Here is a 22,776-nt window from a genome sequence, read left to right on the forward strand (position 1 = left end):
GACTTGATCCTCAGAGAATGGAAAAAAAGGGGGGCCTTACCGCCAGCTTTAAAACGCAGGTATCCCTTTGATGAACCGGTTGTGGATACGTGGGATAAAGCCCCTAAGTTGGACGCAGCAGTAGCAAAAGCGTCAAAGAAAGCGTCATTACCCTTTGAGGATATGGGGACCCTCAAAGATCCTCTGGACAGGAAGGCAGATATCTTCCTTAAAGGTACCTGGGAGATGGCGGCAGGATCCCTCAGACCAGCCGTGGCCGCAACATGCACAGCCAGGTCATTAATGGTCTGGCTAGATCAGTTAGAGTCCCAGCTTAAGGACGGTGCATCCAGAGATTCTATTCTGAAAGCTCTACCAACAATTCAAAATGCTGCGGCGTTCCTATCGGACGCATCTGTGGACTCTGTCAGAATGGCGGCTAGAGCAGCAGGACTATCTAACGCGGCTCGCAGAGCCTTATGGTTAAAATGCTGGTCAGGTGACATTCAGTCCAGAACTAAACTCTGCACCATTCCGTGTGAAGGACAATATCTCTTTGGTCCAACGCTGGATGAGTTGCTGGAAAAGGCAGGGGATGACAAAAAGAAATTTCCCAGTCTGTATTCAGCATCCTACCGCCGACCCTTCAATTGAAGGAGGTTTGGTCGCGGGAAGAAACGCGGGTCCTCTCCCACTAGAGAAAGTTTCAGATGGGAAGATAGACGCGGTAGAGGTACGGGCTACATGTTTCGCCGTTCCTCAAAAGATCAGAAAAAAACGGACCAATGACTAGCGATCCCTGTGGGGGGTAGACTGTCAGCTTTCTCCTCAGCATGGCTTGACATTACGAACAGTAATTGGGTCAGAGGCATTATTACTAAAGGTCTAAGGCTGGACTTCAATCACTGGCCTCGAGAAAAATTTAAATTAACCCCTTTACGTTCCCCCCCCCCCTTGAGCAAGCGGCTCTAGAAGCAGAGGTCATGAACTTATGCTCCAAAAACGTATTGATGGAAATTCCAGAATCAGATAGAGGAAGGGGATTTTACTCTCCTCTTTTTCTGATCAAGAAGCCAGACAGTTCTTTTAGAACGATCATAAATCTCAAATGTCTTAATGAGTTCCTGGTCAATGAATCGTTCAAAATGGAAACAATTAATTCGGCAATAAAAATGTTGCTTAATCATTGTTTCATGGTAGTTGTAGATCTTAAAGATGCATACTATCATGTTCCGATACATGAAGATTTCCAGAGGTTCCTGAGTGTAGCTGTGTCAATGGGGGGTCAGATTCGCCATTTCCAGTTCAGAGCTCTTCCCTTTGGCTTATCAGTGGCTCCTAGGGTGTTTACAAAACTAGTGGCCGAGGTCATGGCGCACTTACGAGAGTCTGACATCCTGATCATTCCCTACTTGGATGATTTCCTTATAGTAGGGAGCTCAGCAGACCATTGCCTGTCTCAACTAGAAACAGCCACATCCAAACTTGAGCGTCTGGGGTGGATCATAAATTATGAGAAATCTCGTTTACAACCCCAAAAAATACAAAGATTCTTAGGACTGTTGTTAAACTCAGAATCCCAACAGTGTTGTCTTCCACCCGACAAATTGTTACATATCCAGCAACAGGTGTCTAAGGCAATTGATAAACCATCCATGACCCTTAGACAGGCTATGTCACTATTAGGATCTTTAACCTCTTGCATTCCCGCTGTCCGTTGGGCCCAATTCCACACCAGACCGTTACAATCCGAGGTGCTGGTTAATGATAGAATTCTACATGGGTCCCTGCAGAGTCAGATTACTTTAGGTCCAAAAACTCGTACATCTCTTAGGTGGTGGCTAGACAATGAAAACTTATCGGCGGGAGTTCCCTGGGTGTCACAGGTAACACGTATTGTAACAACAGATGCTAGCCCTTTTAGTTGGGGAGCACACATGGATGACATGATAGGGGAGGGGGCCATAGACCCTGAACTAACATCAGCCTCCTCCAACCAAAAAGAGTTAATGGCAGTAGAACTTTCAGTGAAAAAATTCCTCATATCTGCAGGGTCATCATGTCAAGATCCTCTCGGACAACCAGGTGGCGGTCGCATACATAAATCATCAGGGTGGAACTCATTCCGAATCACTGATGAGAGTGGCGGATCGTCTGTTCCAGACAGCGGAAAATCATTTCTTATCCTTAACCGCTCTACACATAAGAGGAAAAGAAAATATCAAAGCGGACTTTCTAAGCCGCAACACCCTGAGGCAAGGGGAGTGGTCCCTAAACAATCGCGTGTTCGACCAGATTGTCCACAAATGGGGACATCCAGAAGTAGATTTATTTGCCACCAGGGACAATCGAAAGACAATAAAATTCTGTTCCCTAAATCCCAGGGAGAATCCTCTGGCGGTAGACACCTTTCTGATCAATTGGGATTTTCAGCTGGCTTATGCGTTTCCTCCACTAGGCCTGATACCCTTAGTAATCAGGAAGATAAGAGAAGATCGAGCCAGAGTTATATTGATTGCCCCATTCTGGCCCAGAAGGGCCTGGTTCACTTGGCTCAGGATCATGTCAGTGGAGGATCCCTGGGTACTCCCGGAGATTCCAGATTTGCTCTACCAGGGTCCGATCAGTCATCCGCAAGTAAAGAATCTTCATTTAACGGCATGGATTTTGAAAGGGCGTTACTAAAAAACAAAGGGTTCTCCCCGAGTTTAATTGAGACCCTTATGAAAAGTAGGAAGCAGATAACCACAACAATCTACGCTAGAACCTGGCGGAAGTTTCTGGCTTCTTCTGATTTTAATTTAGAAGAGGGAATACCTATAAAACAAATCTTAGAATTCCTGCAAAGAGGCTTAGAGCTAGGTCTATCCACTAGTACTCTAAGGGTACAGGTCTCGGCCCTAGGGGCTCTATTTTCCTGTAACATCGCCAATAATTATTGGATCTCAAGGTTCATTAAAGCATCTAGTAGATCTAGACCCATACATAAAGATAGATCTATGCCTTGGGATCTCAACCTAGTCCTGTCAGCATTGACTAGAGAGCCGTTTGAACCATTACAATCAGCTTCAATTAAGGCCTTATCCCTTAAGACAGCATTTCTTGTAGCAATTACATCTGCCCGTAGAGTGGGAGACATACAAGCTCTCTCCAGGGTTTCCCCTTATACAGAGTTTCTGCCAGATAGAGTAATCCTCAGACCGGACCCGGCCTATTTACCAAAAGTGTCGTCACAGTTTCACAGGTCACAGGAGATAATTTTACCATCCTTCCTTCCCAATCCTGCTAACCCTAAAGAAGAACTACTCCATACATTAGACGTTAGGAGATGCCTGCTAGAATACATCTCTGTTACCGACACATGGAAGAAAGATGATGCGTTATTTTTATCTTTCCAAAATCCTAGAAAGGGACTCAGGGTATCAAAGTACACACTAGCAAAGTGGATTAGGGAGGCTATCTCTTTGGCTTATACTGCAGGTGGGGGTCCGGCTCCGCAGAATCTGAGGGCGCATTCCACCAGGGCCATGGCTACATCCTGGGCGGAAAAATCTGGAGTATCAATCGACCAGATATGTAAGGCGGCCACATGGTCATCCCCGTCCACCTTCTTTAAACACTATAGGTTGGATTTGGGGGCTTCCTCTGATCTCACATTCGGGTTAAGGGTGCTACAGGCCATAGTCCCTCCCTAAGGTACCTTCCATCTCTGTAATTCTCTCGTCGTGCTGTCATGGGAGTCCGAGTAAAGCATTAAGCTACTTACTGGTAGCGGCATTTCTCGGAGGCCCATGACAGCACCCTTAGTTCCCTCCCTATTCACGTGGGGGTTGCACTTCCTATAAATGTATATATCTCACATATGATACCCAGTTCCAATATATGGCTGAAATTTTGTATATATTCTGTATATAGTGTATATTTTTGTGTGCCACTAACCGCGGTAGTCCTCTCAAGACTCTGAAATACAACTGAGGCAAGGGAGAGGTGCCGCCCTTTTGTATCTGTAGGTTTCCTGTTCCTAATGGGCGGATCCCCTCTCTCGTCGTGCTGTCATGGGCCTCCGAGAATTGCCGCTACCAGTAAGTAGCTTAATGCTTTTTGTTGTATATAAAGCATTTTGCTCACTTTCTATTACATTTTTTTAGGGAGCCTTGAGGAATGAAAAACAGCAATTGTGAGGTTTTATTCTTTTCTCTGTACATTTACCCTATGTGTTGATTGATCAAAATGTAAAATTAGACTTTATTACTAAATATACTTCTTTTTGCTTTTATTTATTTTTTATTGTTTTGTTTTGTCAAATTTTAACCTATTTGCTAGTTCTACATGCCACAATACTGCAGTTTTGTAGTATATTTCGATAAAATGACGTTCATTAATAGGCTAAACAGCAGCACTAGAATCAAGCTTCGGTCGCAGCTATTACAGGCAGATGCTAGCTATGTATCATTTCCCACTTCATACATGGAGAACCACCGTAGGACATTCTATTACGTCTTCTTTCGGTAGGTGGTTTACAAAAGGGTTGTGGAAAAGTAGGCAGCCCCTTTAATTGGAGCCATTGGTATTCTGACTTCTATCTACTGTGACACTAAAGCATCCTCCTCAGTTCAAAGTCTGGGTTTGTATCTAGCATGCTTGCAGATCCTGATGGCAGAACCTGATGGACAGATCCCAGGCCTTGTGACATCTCACAAGGGTATCTTTTTCTGAATTTCTTTAAACTTGTGTATGGTATATTTTATTTAACAGAGTTTGGATTGCTGTACTTTATTTTAGGATATGTTGCCATTTTTTTATTTTTTTTCTAAGGCTGATTTTAAGATTTATTACAGTGAGTTGGTCATGACTCTGACCCTGCAATACTTAATTTTTAGTAAACTGGAACAAGGCCAGATTCTATGTTCATTTACTCCATTCTCACGTACGGTATTTGAATAAAATCGTTCCTTCTTGTATTGTTAAGTAGTCATTCAAAACAAGTAAAGTTTTGTTCTGGTCATGTCTAAGCTTTTCATCAGATGTCTTTTGGAATATTTCCAAACCTATAATTCTGACAGGAGGTTCCAACATGTGCCAATTTATAGTTATATTGTAGCATTTATTCACATTTAATGATTGAATCCCTTTGATCATATTTGTTAAATAAGTTGCTAAATGGTGAAGTAGATCAATATTTAGTATTCAAGTGCTTGTAGTACCGTAAATCTCCACCTGCATATTTTTTTTTCATATCTTGATCAGAGCTATGTTTTCTTAATACAAAACTTTAAATCCACTGCGTAGATATGCAGTACGGTCAAATGGGTTTTCAAAGGCTGTAATGTTCATGGCACCACATGCATACATGCTGTATATATTGTGATGCGCCTCGATAAGCAATAAAGAGTGGTCTGTGATCCAGCTAATTCTACATTAATAAGCTGGAGATTTTGAGCTATAGAATTCATCCAGTCATGGATATTAACATTAAAGTCCAGTAAAGCATACAGTAATTGAGATTTGATCTTTATACTATGGATGGATATGCTTGTATGATAAATGACTGAAGAAAGGGTTACGTGATTGATTTGCAAACACCAAGAGGTAATCATTTTGTTATCCTCACCCTCTTTTCAAATCGCACCCCTGTAAAGATCAGTATTAAGTTATGTAGGTGTGTTATGCTTATAGCATTATGTAAAGAAGCTTATGGTTTTCAGTCTACATGAAATCAATAAACAAACCCATCTGTCAGTTGTCAGATGATTGATTCTGAAAGTATTTTATGACGGAATGTGGAAATGTCCCAGAAAGCAGATCACGCCTAAATAAGCTGTCTTCATTCAATGAACCGGTTCTCTGAATTATCTTGTGATTAATGTATGCAAGAACAAACAACAAACCAAATATAAGGTTCACTTAGGCTACTTTCACACTAGCGTTGTGTGACGTACGTTGCAATGCGTCGTTTTGGAGAAAAAACGCATCCTGCAAAGTTGCCCGCAGGATGCGTTTTTTTTCTCCATAGACTTGCATTACGATTTATTGCCACACGTCGCATCTGTCGTGCGACGGATGCGTTGTGTTTTGGAAGACCGTCGGCACAAAAAAAGTTGCATGTAACTTTTCTTGTGTGTTGTGTCTGCCATTTCCGACCGCGCATGCGTGGCCGGAACTCCGCCCCCTTCTCCCCGAACCTTACAATGGGGCAGCGGATTCGTTGGAAAACTGCATCCGCTGCCCCCATTGTTCATTTTTTTTTTTCCGCAGTTTGCGTCGGTACGTCGGGCCGACGCATGGCGACGGCCACGTACCGACGCTAGTGTGAAAGTAGCCTTAGCTGCTCATTCTTATTTGCTGTGTAATACTGTTGGTATGTTCATTCTTTTTTTGGCAATCAAAAAATGTCTTTCTCTTTTGACTGAGTTTTTTCATAATAAGTAACATTACTATATGAAGGCCATTATCTCTCATAAAAATAACATTTCCTCTAAGTTTAAACTTGGCTCATAAACAATGTAGCTAAATACAATTTTGAAAAAAGATACAATCAAGGGACTGTAGTAGACATACAGTGGGGGAAATAAGTATGTGATCCCTTGCTAATTTTGCAAGTTTGTCCACTGACAGACATGCACAGTCTATAATTTCAAGGGTAGGTTAATTTTAACATTGAGAGAAAGAATATCAAAAATAAAATTCAGAAAGCCACATTGTATAAATTTATTTGCTTTTTTCTGGATTTTATTTTTGATATTCTATCTCTGTGTTAAAATTAACCTACCCTTGAAATCAGACTGTTCATGTCTTTGTCAGTGGGCAAACTTGCAAAATCAGCAAGGGATCAAACACTTATTTCCTTCACTGCATGGTAGTATCAAATACTGTAGTATTAACAAATTACCGTACTATGGTATATTTTTACCTAATTTAACATTAAACTAGGACCTGATGAGATGCACACAAATGGGATTGGGGAATAGGGAATCAATTATTAAACTGTATTCAGTTATGAACTGAGGCAGCTTATAGCTGGAGAAGATTGTTAATGGTTTGCTGTCAGAGATCATGTTCCATCCAGTAGTTGTCCCATAACGTCCAAGTATCATGAATGCTATCTGCGGTACGTTATCTTGGAGTAGAGCTGTCGGGTATTCCATGTTTATAACATCCTTGATTTGTGAATATAAGTCCATCATTGATGCTGGTTGACTTATTTTCTATTGTTTTTTCTGTTGAGCATTTCACAACTGTGGAGTGGAGGAGCATCCTGGCACACTGGGAAGTGTAGGACATTAAGTAATGCATTGGGTTCAGTGATTTCTGTATATGGAGTATTTAACAGATAAAATCCTTAACTTCTTTCCAAAAATTACAGATTGAAAAGCAGGATGGAAAAATGACTTGTTGGCCCTTATCTCTACACCCAGACAACCTCTATATGTTATACTTTTGAAGTACCGTATGTTTGTACAGAAAAGAGAATTTATGATACCACAAGAATAACACCAAATGGCTTTTCCATACAAATTTATAGGATTGTCCTTTTGATCATTTTGTTTGTGCCTTTTCCTCCACTTTTTTTAGTTTTTTACTTTTTTCGGGGAGGGTGTGGGGCTGGGGACAAAGTGTAAAGTTGGTCATACACATTGGATGGCTGTTGGCCAAACGATGCTTCAACAGATTGTTTGGCTGACAGCCTTCTCAGACAACTTTCCTATAGAGGAGTGTACGTTTGACCATTTGCTCCTGTGTTCAATGAGAAAGCTACCAGCTGACACGTCGTCTGGCGCCTTATTTCTGGATGAACAATATAATTGGCAGGACAGAATTGGATATGCACATTCGACATCTTCCTATCATCAGTCGGCACCCGCATACACATTAGACCATCAGCCGAAATTATCGACATCAGTAGTTTCTGCTGACATTAGCCTAATGTGTAAGCGGCCTATAGTGAATTTCCCATTCTTCACTATGCACTCTGGCAAGTAAGTTTTGTATGGTCTTCGAAGTAGTCATAGATTGGTAAGACCTTGCACATAAGGAGTCAAAGCCTGGAGACCAGTCAGGAACAACAAATCAAGAAGGCTTAATGGATGTAGACTCACAAATCCAGGCCAGAAGTCATAGTAGAATTGCAAACAAGTCAAATCCAACGGGCTTGAGGAGAAACTGTCTATGATAGTAAACTTGAGTCAAACACAAACAGGCTATAGAATAAATACAGGCTATGTTCCTGATCTAGCAGCAGAATCTGATACTCAGTTACATAATTGGATACTTAAGTTGGTGACATCAAGGCCAAGTGTCCTATTACAAAAGAAACACCTGCACATTAAATTCTTACGGAGGTGCAGGACTGGAATCGGGAAAGGTGAGTAACTGTATAACCATATCGCTATAATAATGTAATCTCTTTAATACCTGGAGAGGTAAATCGATTAATAGGTTTTATCATTGGCTTCTATTAACTCTTTGGATCTTTAGGCAGAAACTGGTAAAGGAGTGGTTTGCCGCCAATCAGATAGTTGCTTGCATGACAATTGTATAAATTATTTCCCTGCCACTGCTGTGCGTTGAGTGAGCCCCTATGCACATTAGACTAACATCAGTCGAACTCCGCAATATCTGCGGGCTTGGCAGACAGTCTCATGTGTGTATGTATAAGGGCCTCTCAACTACTCCCACCCTCCCAAAATGGTGTCAGGGATAAGATTCCAGCATGTCCTACTTTGGACTGCAGATGATGATTTTTGTTCTTGGCGATAATTTGTCAGCATCTCTTGTAGAGAACACAAGAGTGCTGTGTAGAGTGAGCACACTTGTGTTATGTAGGATTTGGGGGAGCTAGCTGCTGGTCAAACCATCGTCTGACTAACATGTATCTATTGTGTATGGGAAGCCTGTAACCTCTTTGTAAAACTGTACATTTTGTTTTCATTTTATCTTCTAGTACGGAGCGGTAAAGATGCCGGTTTAGTAAAATCATGGCTTCTGCTGGTAAAATCTGTCATCATGCCATGATGAGTGGCAATTCGGCTCCTGGGGAATTGGCTCTGGAGCCTCTGGTTATGTGCAAGCTGTGTCTATGTGAACATCCTCTTGATATGATGACCACCCTTCATGAGTGCAGCTGTATCTTCTGCACAAAGGTAAGAAGTTTCTTTTACAGTTGATGGTAAATAATATTCTAGGGTTGAAAGCTTGATAGAAATAAAATTCACCACTTTCGACCACACCAAATTTCCAGATAATTTCTCCATTAGGCCTTCCAGAGCCCTTAGCAATATGCTAGATCCTGAAATTGATGGGGTTCAGTAAAAAGCAAAATGCTATGCATACTCCATATAATTTTCAGTTTATGAATCAAGTCTATTTAGGCTAGCATGTGGGCAGAATGAATAGTCCTTTATGCAAGTGTTATTTCAGTGTTTTATAGCATCCTGACAAACTGCAGAAAAATGCAAAATTACATACTTATTCAACATATTAGAAAAACAGCACTAGACTATACAGGTTTATTTTTGCCTGGGTAGGTATACATATTTTTTTTCCTGTACATCTCTGTGCATTATACACGCCGTAATTTGTTAAAGAGACAAAACAGAACATAGTAACTTCATTCTCTGGAAATTAACCGCGCACAACTGCTTTGGTTGTTGAGAGGATTCAGATATTAAATAAGTTACATGCCCATCAGTGCTTTAGTGTTATAGCTTGATGTGTTTGTGTAATATGTATGATGTATGCAAGAGTTGCATAGAAAACTGTAGAAAGGTATTTTTACAAAGAGGAAATCCTAAAGATAAAATTATATATTCAGTAATTCTAGAAATGGCTCTGTGTTGGAGTGATATAAACAGGTTTATTTCACGATCATTGCTATACAGAACACTAAGCAACAATTAAAGACCCTTGGAGACCATCTTAAAGGAATTCTTTCACAAGGTTTTTGTTACCTAATACGAGAGCAGTAAAATGTAGAGATTGAGACCCTGAGATCTCACTTACTGGGCTGCTTGCTGAAGTATTGATAAAATCCCTGTTTAATATTTTCACTAAAGTACTAGTAAACCTGTGGCCATGTAGTCCTCCATACTCATGGATTCTGTATAACTCCCCCGCTCTTCCCCAACACAGGCTGCTTTCTGCCTATTGTAATGCAGCGGTAGCACTGTATGCAGTGACCCACAAAGTTCAAACACAGGTCTCTTCAATGTGTTTCTTCACACATAAAGGTGCATAGCATTTTATAATACACTTCATCAAAGTTCAATTCATAATACACTTCATCAAAGTTCAATTCACACAGTTGCATCTTGTCTCAGTGTTTAAATAGTATATACAGTTAGGGCCAGAAATATTTGGACAATGACACAATTTTCGCGAGTTGGGCTCTGCATGCCACCACATTGGATTTGAAATGAAACCTCTACAACAGAATTCAAGTGCAGATTGTAACGTTTAATTTGAAGGGTTGAACAAAAATATCTGATAGAAAATGTAGGAATTGTACACATTTCTTTACAAACACTCCACATTTTAGGAGGTCAAAAGTAATTGGACAAATAAACATAACCCAAACAAAATATTTTTATTTTCAATATTTTGTTGCAAATCCTTTGGAGGCAATCACTGCCTTAAGTCTGGAACCCATGGACATCACCAAACGCTGGGTTTCCTCCTTCTTAATGCTTTGCCAGGCCTTTACAGCCGCAGCCTTCAGGTCTTGCTTGTTTGTGGGTCTTGCCGTCTTAAGTCTGGATTTGAGCAAGTGAAATGCATGCTCAATTGGGTTTAGATCTGGAGATTGACTTGGCCATTGCAGAATGTTCCACTTTTTGGCACTCATGAACTCCTGGGTAGCTTTGGCTGTATGCTTGGGGTCATTGTCCATCTGTACTATGAAGCGCCGTCCAATCAACTTTGCAGCATTTGGCTGAATCTGGGCTGAAAGTATATCCCGGTACACTTCAGAATTCATCCGGCTACTCTTGTCTGCTCTTATGTAATCAATAAACACAAGTGACCCAGTGCCATTGAAAGCCATGCATGCCCATGCCATCACGTTGCCTCCACCATGTTTTACAGAGGATGTGGTGTGCCTTGGATCATGTGCCGTTCCCTTTCTTCTCCAAACTTTTTTCTTCCCATCATTCTGGTACAGGTTGATCTTTGTCTCATCTGTCCATAGAATACTTTTCCAGAACTGAGCTGGCTTCTTGAGGTGTTTTTCTGCAAATTTAACTCTGGCCTGTCTATTTTTGGTATTGATGAATGGTTTGCATCTAGATGTGAACCCTTTGTATTTACTGTCATGGAGTCTTCTCTTTACTGTTGACTTAGAGACAGATACACCTACTTCACTGAGAGTGTTCTGGACTTCAGTTGATGTTGTGAACGGGTTCTTCTTCACCAAATTAAGTATGCGGCGATCATCCACCACTGTTGTCATCCGTGGACGCCCAGGCCTTTTTGAGTTCCCAAGCTCACCAGTCAATTCCTTTTTTCTCAGAATGTACCCAACTGTTGATTTTGCTACTCCAAGCATGTCTGCTATCTCTCTGATGGATTTTTTCTTTTTTTTCAGCCTCAGGATGTTCTGCTTCACCTCAATTGAGAGTTCATTTGACCGCATGTTGTCTGCTCACAGCAACAGCTTCCAAATGCAAAACCACACACCTGGAATCCACCCCTGACCTTTTAACTACTTCATTGATTACAGGTTAACGAGGAAGACGCCTTCAGAGTTAATTGCAGCCCTTAGAGTCCATTGTCCAATTACTTTTGGTCCCTTGAAAAAGAGGACGCTATGCATTACAGAGCTATGATTCCTAAACCCTTTCTCCGATTTGGATGTGGAAACTATCATATTGCAGCTGGGAGTGTGCACTTTCAGCCCATATTACATATATAATTGTATTTCTGAACATGTTTTTGTAAACAGCTAAAATAACAAAACTTGTGTCACTGTCCAAATATTTCTGGCCCTAACTGTATACTAGTGCAGCGGCGCTGGTGGTGCAGCATAAACAGCGGCAAGTTACCCCCTTACCACATAGGGGGAAAAAAAAGGGGAAATAATATATATGAATGATAAAACAATCAATCAAACTTGCGCTAGGAAATTTCCTAGCGCAAGTTTGATTGTTTTATCATTCATATATATTATTGTCTCAGTGTTTGTTTCATAGCACTACACATCATATGGCTTTTAGATTGCAGTCCGTAAACACGCCGGACCTATTTGTCCAGTATCCGTGGGGTGACTGCACGCCATGTTAGTCTCCAAACACAGCTTCTCATGTTGCAGACACTACACACGCCAGTCCTCCTCTGACTAGTTCCCGTGGTTGTCCTGCACCGCTGTGTCACAGACTCTTTACTCACTCTTTACTCACACAGCCGTACACAGCCCATTATATCGTCCGGATAGCAGCCGGGCACCATATCCATCTGTTTGCAATCATTACACATGCCAGTCTCTTTTGGGCACAGGACATCCACTTCCAGTACACCTCCGGGCACAGGACTGTCCACATCCACCTCCGAGCACAGCATTGTCCACATCTGAGACCAGTTACCATGGACAACTTGTATCGCTGTGTACGCTGCGGGTGCCAGGCTATTCAGCTGCCATAGCTGCTGGCTCCGCTGGCTTATGCTGCTTCACACAGGCAGCGCTCTGCAGGCCTCGGCTCTGCACCACAGCACACACCAGACTGACGCTGACGTTGCACCTGATGCACCCTTCTTACTGCAGAGTTTCTAACAAACCTGTGGCTTTCAGCCACATGGAAAACCCAGGCCAGAAATCCGTGACTGCAATTCACACCTATGGACTAAATCCGTCTCCATGCACAACCTGGGGAGAACACACAGCAACCCCCTACCTGTGAGACGAGTCGCTGCCTCACATATTCTCCCCCCTAATTTGGCGACCATTATGGCAGGTATCTCAACATTTTTGGGTTCGACGCCCGACACAGCACATAAAGACGTTCTCTGCTGCTTCCACTGCAGTTCTTGCTGCTGCAGACCCCTACCTGTGATACGAGTAACTTTCTCATACTATGCACAGTGTATACAGGAAGCTGTGAGCAGGATTATACAGAGTTCAGTATTAAGAGAACTAGTAGACCTGCAGCAAAAACATACTTTGATAAGCCACCTGGGGACTATGCCTATTAGATTACTAGTTTGAGGCTTCTCCCTGCCCCACTCCCCCTAGACTGACAGGCCCTCCCTGTGTTCTTAACCATGTCCCTATGAGTCCTTTCTTGAAGCACATAAAGACTAATAAAGTCTCAAGGTCTAACATTTGGATAAGGCCTCACTCACACATCACTTTTTTTTTTTTTTTCCTCCGGTATGAGAAAACTGGAAAAACCCAAATATTCTCTCACGTACAGCGTGGGGAAAAAAGTATTTAGTCAGCGAACAATTGTGCAAGTCATCCCACTTAAAAAGATGAGAAGCCTGTAATTGACATCATAGGTAGACCACAACTATGAGAGTCAAATTTAGAAAACAAATACAGAAAATCACGTTGTCTGACTTATTTTCCAAATTATGGTGGAAAATGAGTATTTGGTCATTAACAAAAGTTCATCTCAATATTTCTCCAGTCACCTTCCACGACAGCGGTACTGGAGGATGTCTCCCCGCCCTAATGGGGGACAGGAAACACAGAAGTTAAATACCCTCCCCTTCCTGCCACCTCCAGTGTTTTTCCTGTCCCCTATGGGGCATGAAGAGGTCCTGCGGTAGTGCTGCCGTGGCCGGCGATCGGAGCACTCAAACCTCACCTATAGCCGGGCAGCCTGGGTCGGGATGATTCTCCTCCCTGCGGCGCTGCTCCCGTCTCCTCACATGGTGTGGACTCGGGACCCCTCCTCTGCTCCTCCCGCGCTCCTTCTGGAGTAAAGCGGGGCAGTGTTGTGCGGCCGGGGTCCCCACGCGGCTCCCCGGCATTCCTCCTCTCCTGCTGGCCGGAAACGGTGGACGCGCGAACCGGAAGTACCCGAACTTCTGGTTCATGGCATGTGCGTTCCAGCGGTGGAGCGCACGCGCGTCTGGAAGCAAAAGATGGTGGGGCATAGCGGTTCTTCCCCTACGCCTGGGACCGGGAGGAGGAGCACAAGATTGGACGTAGCTTCCACGGTATTTAGCCCTGGTAGATCACCTCCAGGTAAGGCCCCCTGTCTGTCTGTCTGGACTGCAGTACTGACTGACCATGGAAGGTGACAGACCTGTCTCTGCATCTGGCGAGCCCTGCGTCTTCCCTCCTACCGTGAGTAGTGGGTCAGGTCCCTCTATCCCTGTATTCCTTAGGGTGCTATATACTTAGTCCTTCTCTCTCTTTTTTTAGGGAGGCAAGGCCTCTGCCCCTAGGAAGGACAGATCTTCCAAGAAATCGGAAGATCGGAAATGTGGTGTATGTGCATCAAAGCTACCTTCTTCATATAAGAAGCTTTGCCAGCCCTGCACTGATGAAGTGTTACGCTCGGAACAGCCATCCTTGTTCGAGAGCATTAAATCCCTCATTAAACAGGAAGTTCAGTCCTCGGTATCGGCCCTTTCCCAGTCTCTGTTACCTCAGCCACCTCCTCCTAAAAAGGAAGATGGCAACAGTTATTTCTGATTCAGACTCTGGTGAACTTCATTCCTCCGGCTCGGAGGATTTGTGGGAGAATGAGGGCTCCACTTCCACCCCCAAAGAGGAAAGTAAAAAATACTATTTTTCCTCAGAAGACATACATGAATTAATCAGTATGGTCAGGGGGACAATGGGCGTTGAGGAGGAGGAGAAACCATCAGTGCAGGATGAGATGTTCGGTGGGTTAAAACCTAAAAAATTAAAGGGGTTTCCAATACACAAGAATGTACAGTTTCATTCTTCATGAATGGGAATCACCCGAGAAGGGACTTACTGTTCCATCTGAACTAAAAAATCGTTTCTCTCTCGATGGAGACGTCTCTCTGTGGGATACCGCTAAGGTAGATGTACAAGTCTCTAGAGTATCAAAAAAGACAACCCTCCCTTTCGAGGATTCTTCCCAACTCAGAGACCCTATGGACTGCAAAATGGAGAGTTTACTGAGAAGATCTTAGGAGACTTCCACCAATCTCCTTAGAACAAACATTGCGTCCACCTGCGTGGCTAGATCCCTATTCCATTGGCTCCGCACGCTTGAAGACCACCTTACCCAGGGAACATCTAGGGAAGTAATCTTAGATTCCCTCCCTCTTCTCCAGAAAGCTACGGGCTTCCTCGCCGATGCTTCGGCAGAGTCCGTTAGAGTGGCTGCTAAATCAGCAGTTCTCTCTAACTCAGCCAGGAGAGCTCTATGGTTGAGGTCCTGGAGTGGGGACATAACGTCCAAAACAAAGCTCTGTGCCATTCCCTTACAGGGCTGCTATCTCTTCAGGCAGGCTCTGAACGATATACTGGAAAAGGCAACAGACAAGAAAAAAGCGCTTCCTGAACAGAGGAATCCGAAAAAACGTTTTTTTATTCGGACTCCCATGACAGCACACGAGAGAGGGGATCCGCCCTTAAGGAATAGGAAACCTACAGATACAAAAGGGCAGCACCTCTCCCCATGCATCAGTTGGTTTCCTGTTCCTGAAGGGACTGGATGCCTATAGCAAAGTTCTACAGGAGTCCAGGCCGGCCGGACCGATTCTGGTGGCGAGGGGGTCTCCCACCTCGGCCGGTGCGGGTACCTGAGGTAGTCACGGTGGCCCTGGCAGGGCGGCACGGCGGTGACTAGGCCGCGAGGAGCGGTCGCCAGGGGGTGTCCGGTCTCCGGAGCCAGCGTATGGTAAGTATGGTGCCCTTCCCGTGTGCTGTGGGTCTCTCTGTGCGGAGGGGGGGCGGCAGCTTCTAGGGGGCGCCGATCGGAATGTAGCTGGCCGGCCTCGGCGTTCCACGATGGCTGCAGCGCTGACAGGAAGCGCTGTAAGCTGTGGTGACGTCGGGGGGCGGAGCCGGCGACGACTTCCAGGTCGATGAGCTCCTGCGCATGCGCAGGGGCTCCAAGATGGCGGCGCCCACCGGAGATCATGCCGCAATGCCTCCTGAGCGTCGGTTGATCCCCCACAGCTGCGGGAGGGTGGGAAAATTAAACCAACAAGCTGAGCAAGGTGCGCTGACCGAAGGAGGGGTTTTATAAGGCGGCTCCAGCAGCATGTTCCCGGGTTCTGGCTCCAAATTACTAAAGATGGAGTCGGATCAGGATCAGCAGGTTGTGCTGCTGGAACAAGCATCCCAGAAACCCAAGGAGAAGGAACATGAAAAGAGGAGCGATTGTTCGGGCCGCAGAAGCTCCTCCAGACAGGGGTCTGGAGGGTCAGCCAAAAAGGATCCCCCTCGTGCTTCGGTATTTCTGGGTGTGAGCAGCCACTGGTAAGTGATCTTCGAGAAAGTTCACTTAGTGACTATTCTCCCCTCATATGTTTTATGCAGGGAAGGAAAAACGTCAGTAAGGCGAAGCATAGGGAATGTGCCATCTGCGGGGTTCCCTTGCCTGACTCACACCCTAAAAAACTATGTGACCCCTGTATCCAGCAGACGGTGAGGTTCTGGAAGGAGGGGGTATAGCATGTAGATCTTACACTCTAGTCTACCTTACTTATCCCCTTAGGTAGCCGAAGAATCCTCTTCTATTACAGCCAGTCTAAAAGAAATGATTAGAATGGAGGTTAAGGAGTCCTTTAAAAACCTTTCACGGTCAGGAGGTTCTAGGCAGAGAACTGAGTGGGCATCCGATTCATCTGTGGAAAAGGACAAGACTGAAGAACCGGACGATTCAGCAGCATCATCCTCCTCTTCGGAAGAAGACGCTGCTCGGTTTTGCTTACCCCTAGAAAGAATAGACAAATTGGTAAAGGCGGTCAGAGGCACAATGGGTATAACGGAACCCAAGCCTCAACTATCTAAAGAACAAATGATGTTCAGTGGATTAGAACAGAGAAAGCGCAGAGTCTTTCCTTTAAATGAGAAAATTCAGGATCTTATTAATAGGGAGTGGAGAAAACCAGAGAGAAAAGGCTCCTTACCACCTGCGCAAAAACGTTGGTACCCTTTTGATGACCCAGCAGTAGGTAACTGGGAGAAAGCGCCAAAGCTGGATGCAGCAATTGCCAAGGTAGCAAAACGATCTTCTCTCCCATTTGAGGATATGGGAACGCTTAAAGACACCCTGGATAGCAAAGTGGATACCTTCCTAAAGGGGACCTGGGAAATGGCAGCTGGCTCCTTGAGACCTGCGGTAGCTTCAACCAGCACGGCAAGGTCAATGATGGTCTGGCTGGACCAGTTAGAGACCCAATTAAAACAAGGGGCCTCTAGAGATTCCATACTCGCAGCATTACCTGTAATCCAGGAGGGGGCGGCTTTTTTATCGGAGGCCTCAATTGACTCCGTAAAGTTGGCAGCTAGAGCAGCAGGACTTTCTAATGCTGCAAGGAGAGCCCTATGGCTGAAATGCTGGCCGGGGGATATGCAGGCAAAAGCAAAGCTCTGCGCTATCCCTTGTAAAGGCGAGTATTTATTTGGGCCTACCCTGGATGAACTCCTGGAGAAAGCAGGGGATGATAAGAAAAAGTTTCCCAACCTTTTCAATCCATACCGTCGTCCCTTCAACAAAAGTAGGTTCAATCGGGGAGGAAAGCGCACCTTCTCACCAGGGAGAGATCGTCCCAGATGGGAGGATAGGCGAAAACGAGGTACAGGTCTCATGTTTCGCCGTAACCCAACGGAAAATAAAAAACAAGATCAATGACTGGCAATTCCAGTGGGAAGGAGACTATTGCAATTCTCGGCAAAGTGGTCGAAAATCACAAACAGCGTTTGGATAAAAGACACTTTCCCATGGTCTCAAGCTGGAATTTGTTCATATTCCACAGGACAAATTTAGGTTAACACCCTGGCGCTCATCTCCCACTGAACAATTCGTCCTAGAAGAGGAAGTGAGGACTCTTTGCTCCAAAAATGTTTTAGTAGAAGTGCCGTATTCTCAGGCAGGGAAAGGGTTTTACTCTCCCCTGTTCCTAATCCAGAAGCCTGATAAATCTTAAGGGTCTCAATAAGTTTTTGGTTAAACATACTTTCAAAATGGAGTCCATCAATTCGACAATAAAAATGCTTTTCAACAACTGTTTCATGGTAGTAGTGGATTTGAAAGATGCCTACTATCATGTACCCATCCATGCTGATTTCCAACGATACCTGAGGGTAGCGATACTAATGGGGGGCAGGATTCAACATTTTCAATTCAGGGCGCTCCCTTTTGGGATCACCTCGGCACCTAGAGTGTTTACTAAAATAACCTCGGAAGTCATGGCGCATTTAAGAGAGTCAAATGTCCTTATAATCCCCTACTTAGATGATTTCCTCATTGTAGGTAACTCGGTAGATCATTCTGTCACAATGGGAGGTTGCTAAAACCAAACTAGAACGGTTGGGTTGGATCATAAACTTTGAAAAATCTAAATTACAGCCCCTAAATGTTCAAAAATTTCTGGGATTAATGTTGAATTCAGTGACACAGCAGTGTCTCCTCCCTATAGAGAAAATAGACCAAATTCAGAATTTTGTATTAAAAGCAATGAATACACCTTCCATGACACTTAGGGTACCGTCACACAGTGGCATTTTGATCGCTACGACGGCACGATTTGTGACGTTCCAGCGATATATCCGTGACGTTCCAGCGATCTCGCTGTGTCTGACACGCTCCTGCGATCAGGGACCCCGCTGAGAATCGTACGTCGTAGCAGATCGTTTGAAACTTTCTTTCGTCGTCTAGTGTCCCGCTGTGGCGGCATGATCGCATGGTGTAACAAAGGTGTGCACGATATTGTATACGATGTGCGCATAGTAACCAACGGCTTCTACATCGCACATACGTCATGAAATTATCGCTCCAGCGTCGTACATTGCAAAGTGTGACAGCAGTCTACGACGCTGGAGCGATATTGTTACGATGCTGGAGCGTCACTGATCGTGCCGTCGTAGCGATCAAAATGCCACTGTGTGACGGTACCCTAAGGCAAGCAATGTCTCTACTTGGGTCACTCACATCTTGCATTCCAGCAGTTAAGTGGGCTCAGTTCCACACCAGGTCCCTACAAAGAGAAGTCCTGTTCCATGACAGAGCCTTAGAAGGCGCATTGAATGGGAAATTAACGTTGAGGCCGATAACATTGAATTCCCTCAGGTGGTGGCTAGATAAACGGAATTTATCAGCAGGGGTTCCCTGGATGGTAGATGTCACCCAGGTGATAACCACAGATGCCAGCTCTTCGGGGTGGGGAGCCTATATGGGGGACATGGTGGTCCAGGGACAGTGGGAACCCTTCACAACATTCTCATCAAACCAAAGAGAGTTGTTGGCGGTTGAATTGGCTGTTAAAAAATTCCTCGTATATCTGCAGGGCCAGCACGTCAGAATTCTGTCGGACAACAGAGTGGCGGTCGCTTACATAAACCGGCAAGGGGGAACTCGTTCCGAAACTTTAATGCAGATCACGGATCGGTTGTTCCAGGTGGCAGAGCTCAATTTTCTATCTTTGACAGCTCTTCACATCAAAGGAAAAGAAAATGTGGCAGCAGATTTCCTCAGCCGAAATGTGTTAAAACAGGGAGAGTGGTCTCTCAACGAGGACATTTTCAATCTTATCGTCCGCAGATGGGGTCAACCAGTGGTGGATCTATTCGCCACCAGAAACAACAGAAAAGTAAAACTTTTTTGCTCCCTAAATCCCAGGGAGAATCCCCTGGCGGTGGACGCGTTTCTGATAAAATGGGATTTTCCACTGGCCTATGCTTTCCCACCACTGAACCTGATACCTCTAGTGGTGAGGAAAATCAGGGAGGATCGAGCGAAAGTCATCCTTATCGCCCCCTTTTGGCCCAGAAGAACCTGGTTTGCCTGGCTCAAGACAATGTCCGTAGCGGTCCCCTGGGTACTGCAGAGATCCCGAACTTGCTTTCTCAGGGACCGATCTCCCATCCACAAGTGGCGGCGCTCCATTTAACGGCGTGGAGTTTGAACGGTCACTATTAGTGGGGAAAGGCTTCTCTCCAAACTTAGTAGAGACACTCCTAAAGAGTAGAAAGCAAATAACTACGAGAATCTACTCTAGGACTTGCAGAAAGTTCTTGGCTTGTTCAAAGTTTAATATCCAAGACGGGGTGCCAATACAACAAATCCTAGAGTTCCTACAGAAGGGGTTCGAGTTAAAACTCTCTCCTAGTACCCTTAGAGTACAGGTCTCAGCTTTAGGTGTCCTGTTTTCCTGTAATATAGCTAATAACTACTGGATAGCGAGGTTTATGAAGGCAGTTAGTAGATCTACACCAGTGCATAAAGACAGAACAGTTCCATGGGATTTAAATTTAGTTCTGTCCTCTCTAACTCAACCCCCCTTTGAACCTCTGCAGGAGGCCTCGATCAAAATGTTGACACTTAAGACAGCCTTCCTGATTGCCATAACCTCAGCTCGCAGGATAGGGGATATACAGGCGCTTTCCAGAGCTCCTCCATACACTGAAATCTTGTCAGACAGAGTAGTCCTTAGACCAGACCCAGCATATCTACCAAAGGTGGCGACACGTTTCCATAGATCACAGGAGATAGTTTTGCCGTCCTTTATTCCTAATCCCTCTAATCCTAAAGAGCAGGAGCTTCATACGTTAGACGTCAGGAGATCTCTTCTTCAGTATATTTCAGCTACTGATAATTGGAAGAAAGATGGGGCACTGCTTCTTTCCTTCCAAGGTCCAAGGAAAGGGTTTAGAGTATCAAAATATTTACTGGCTAAATGGATTAGGGAAACTATCTCTCTAGCTTATACAGCAGGTGGGGGGCCAGCTCCGCAGAATCTAAAGGCACATTCCACCCGGGCCATGGCGTCATCCTGGGCCGAAAGATCTGGAGTGTCAATGGAGCAGATATGTAAGGCGGCCACATGGTCATCCCCTTCCACTTTCTTTAAACACTATCGGTTGGATTTGGGGTCCTCCTCTGATCTCTCCTTCGGGTTAAGGGTGCTACAAACTATAGTCCCTCCCTGAGGTAGCTTACATTTCTGTAAATCTCTCGTGTGCTGTCATGGGAGTCCGAATAAAGCATTAAGCTACTTACTGGTAGCGGCATTTTTCGGAGGCCCATGACAGCACCCTTAGTTCCCTCCCTATTCACGTGGGGGTAGCACTTCCTGTTATGTATATAGCGTAATATGTAAATCTCACGTATGGTGTCTTGTTACAATAATGGGTTATTTTGTTTCAAAATGTATATAATGTATATAATGTATATTTGTGTACCACTAACCGCGGTAGTCCTCTCAGGCTCTGAAATACAACTGATGCATGGGGAGAGGTGCCGCCCTTTTGTATCTGTAGGTTTCCTGTTCCTTAAGGGCGGATCCCCTCTCTCGTGTGCTGTCATGGGCCTCCGAAAAATGCCGCTACCAGTAAGTAGCTTATGCTTTTGTCCCTCAAAAGAACAACCCTTCCAACGAGAGTTCAAAGGGAAAGGCAAGTCAGGACGCTGGAGCTATCCCAAAGGGGGAAAGGGTAGGAACATCCTGGTTCCCCAGTCCCAGCAAGCCCCGGACAAGCAGTGACTACGCCCAGGGCGTCGGGGGTCGACTCTCAAGCTTCATCAACCAGTGGAGTTCCATTTCCTCGAACCAGTGGGTACTCGACACTATTCAGAATGGACTAAAATTAGAGTGGGAGAGCCCTCCCCCTCATTGCATAAGAATAACCTCATTACAGAGTCTCAGCCCTCAGGGCTCATTCCTTTCCGGACTTCAAGAGTTACTCCAGGCAGGAGTAATTTCCCCAGTACCTCAACAAGAAATGGGCAGCGGACACTATTCCCACCTGTTTCTGATCAAGAAACCTTCGGGAAAGCACCGAATAATAATCAACTTGAAACCTCTGAATCAAGTAATAACCTACAGGAGATTCAAGATGGAGTCGGTCAAAACAGCGATCCCTCTGATAGGACAGGACTGGGTGATGGCTACGGTGGATCTGAGGGACGCTTATTACCACGTCCCAATCCATCCAGAATTCCGGAAATACCTAAGATTCGCAATATCTCAGGATCGGGATATAGTGTACTATCAGTCCAACTCCCTTCCCTTTGGAATCGCCTCAGCTCCCAGAGTCTTTTCAGAGATCATGACAGAAGCCATTATATTCATTCGTCTTCAAGGGATCTGCATAGTACCCTATCTAGACGACCTACTCATTGTCGCTCCTTCAGTCTCTGGCCTCAATGCAGACTTAACAAAGTCTCTAGAAATCCTAAAGTCATTGGGTTGGATCCCGAATCTAGAGAAATCGGACCTACTTCCCTCCAAGAGGAAGAAGTTCCTAGGGGTCCTTCTGGACTCGGAGTTGAGGAGATCCTTTCTGCCCAGAGAATGTCATCTCGATCTGGTACAGAAGATAACAGCATTCAGAACCCTGAAGGCTCCTACTCTGCGACATTCCATGTCTATTCTGGGATCTCTAACTTCTTGTATCCAGATGGTATCTTGGGCCCAAGCCCACACGAGAGTCCTCCAAACCCATGTCCTATCATCCTGGGACAGACAGCAGAGTTCTCTTTCCAAGAGAATTTGCCTCCCCAATCATGTCAAGGCATCCCTGACATGGTGGCTACGGCTCCGAAACCTCCAACGGGGGGTCAGTTGGGACCAGGTCCCTCTAAAGACACTCACATCGGATGCCAGTGAAAGGGGATGGGGAGCTATAGTCGAGGGAACTCATTTCCAGGGCAC

The 22,776-nt window shown here is 44.8% G+C and overlaps 1 protein-coding gene across 2 annotated transcripts in view; it reads left to right on the forward strand.

Annotated features, from left to right (window-relative positions):
* RNF144B (ring finger protein 144B) overlaps nt 1–22,776 on the forward strand; it is a 135,984-nt gene that overhangs the window by 32,256 nt on the left and 80,952 nt on the right. For both annotated transcript variants that reach the window (XM_069730850.1, XM_069730851.1), the window contains one exon: nt 8,921–9,119. In XM_069730850.1, the coding sequence (XP_069586951.1) occupies nt 8,955–9,119 (165 nt within the window). In that variant the 5' untranslated portion in view covers nt 8,921–8,954. The remainder of the gene's footprint in view (nt 1–8,920; nt 9,120–22,776) is intronic.

This window comes from Ranitomeya imitator, chromosome 6 (genome assembly GCF_032444005.1).
Source record: "Ranitomeya imitator isolate aRanImi1 chromosome 6, aRanImi1.pri, whole genome shotgun sequence".
NCBI lineage: Eukaryota > Metazoa > Chordata > Amphibia > Anura > Dendrobatidae > Ranitomeya > Ranitomeya imitator.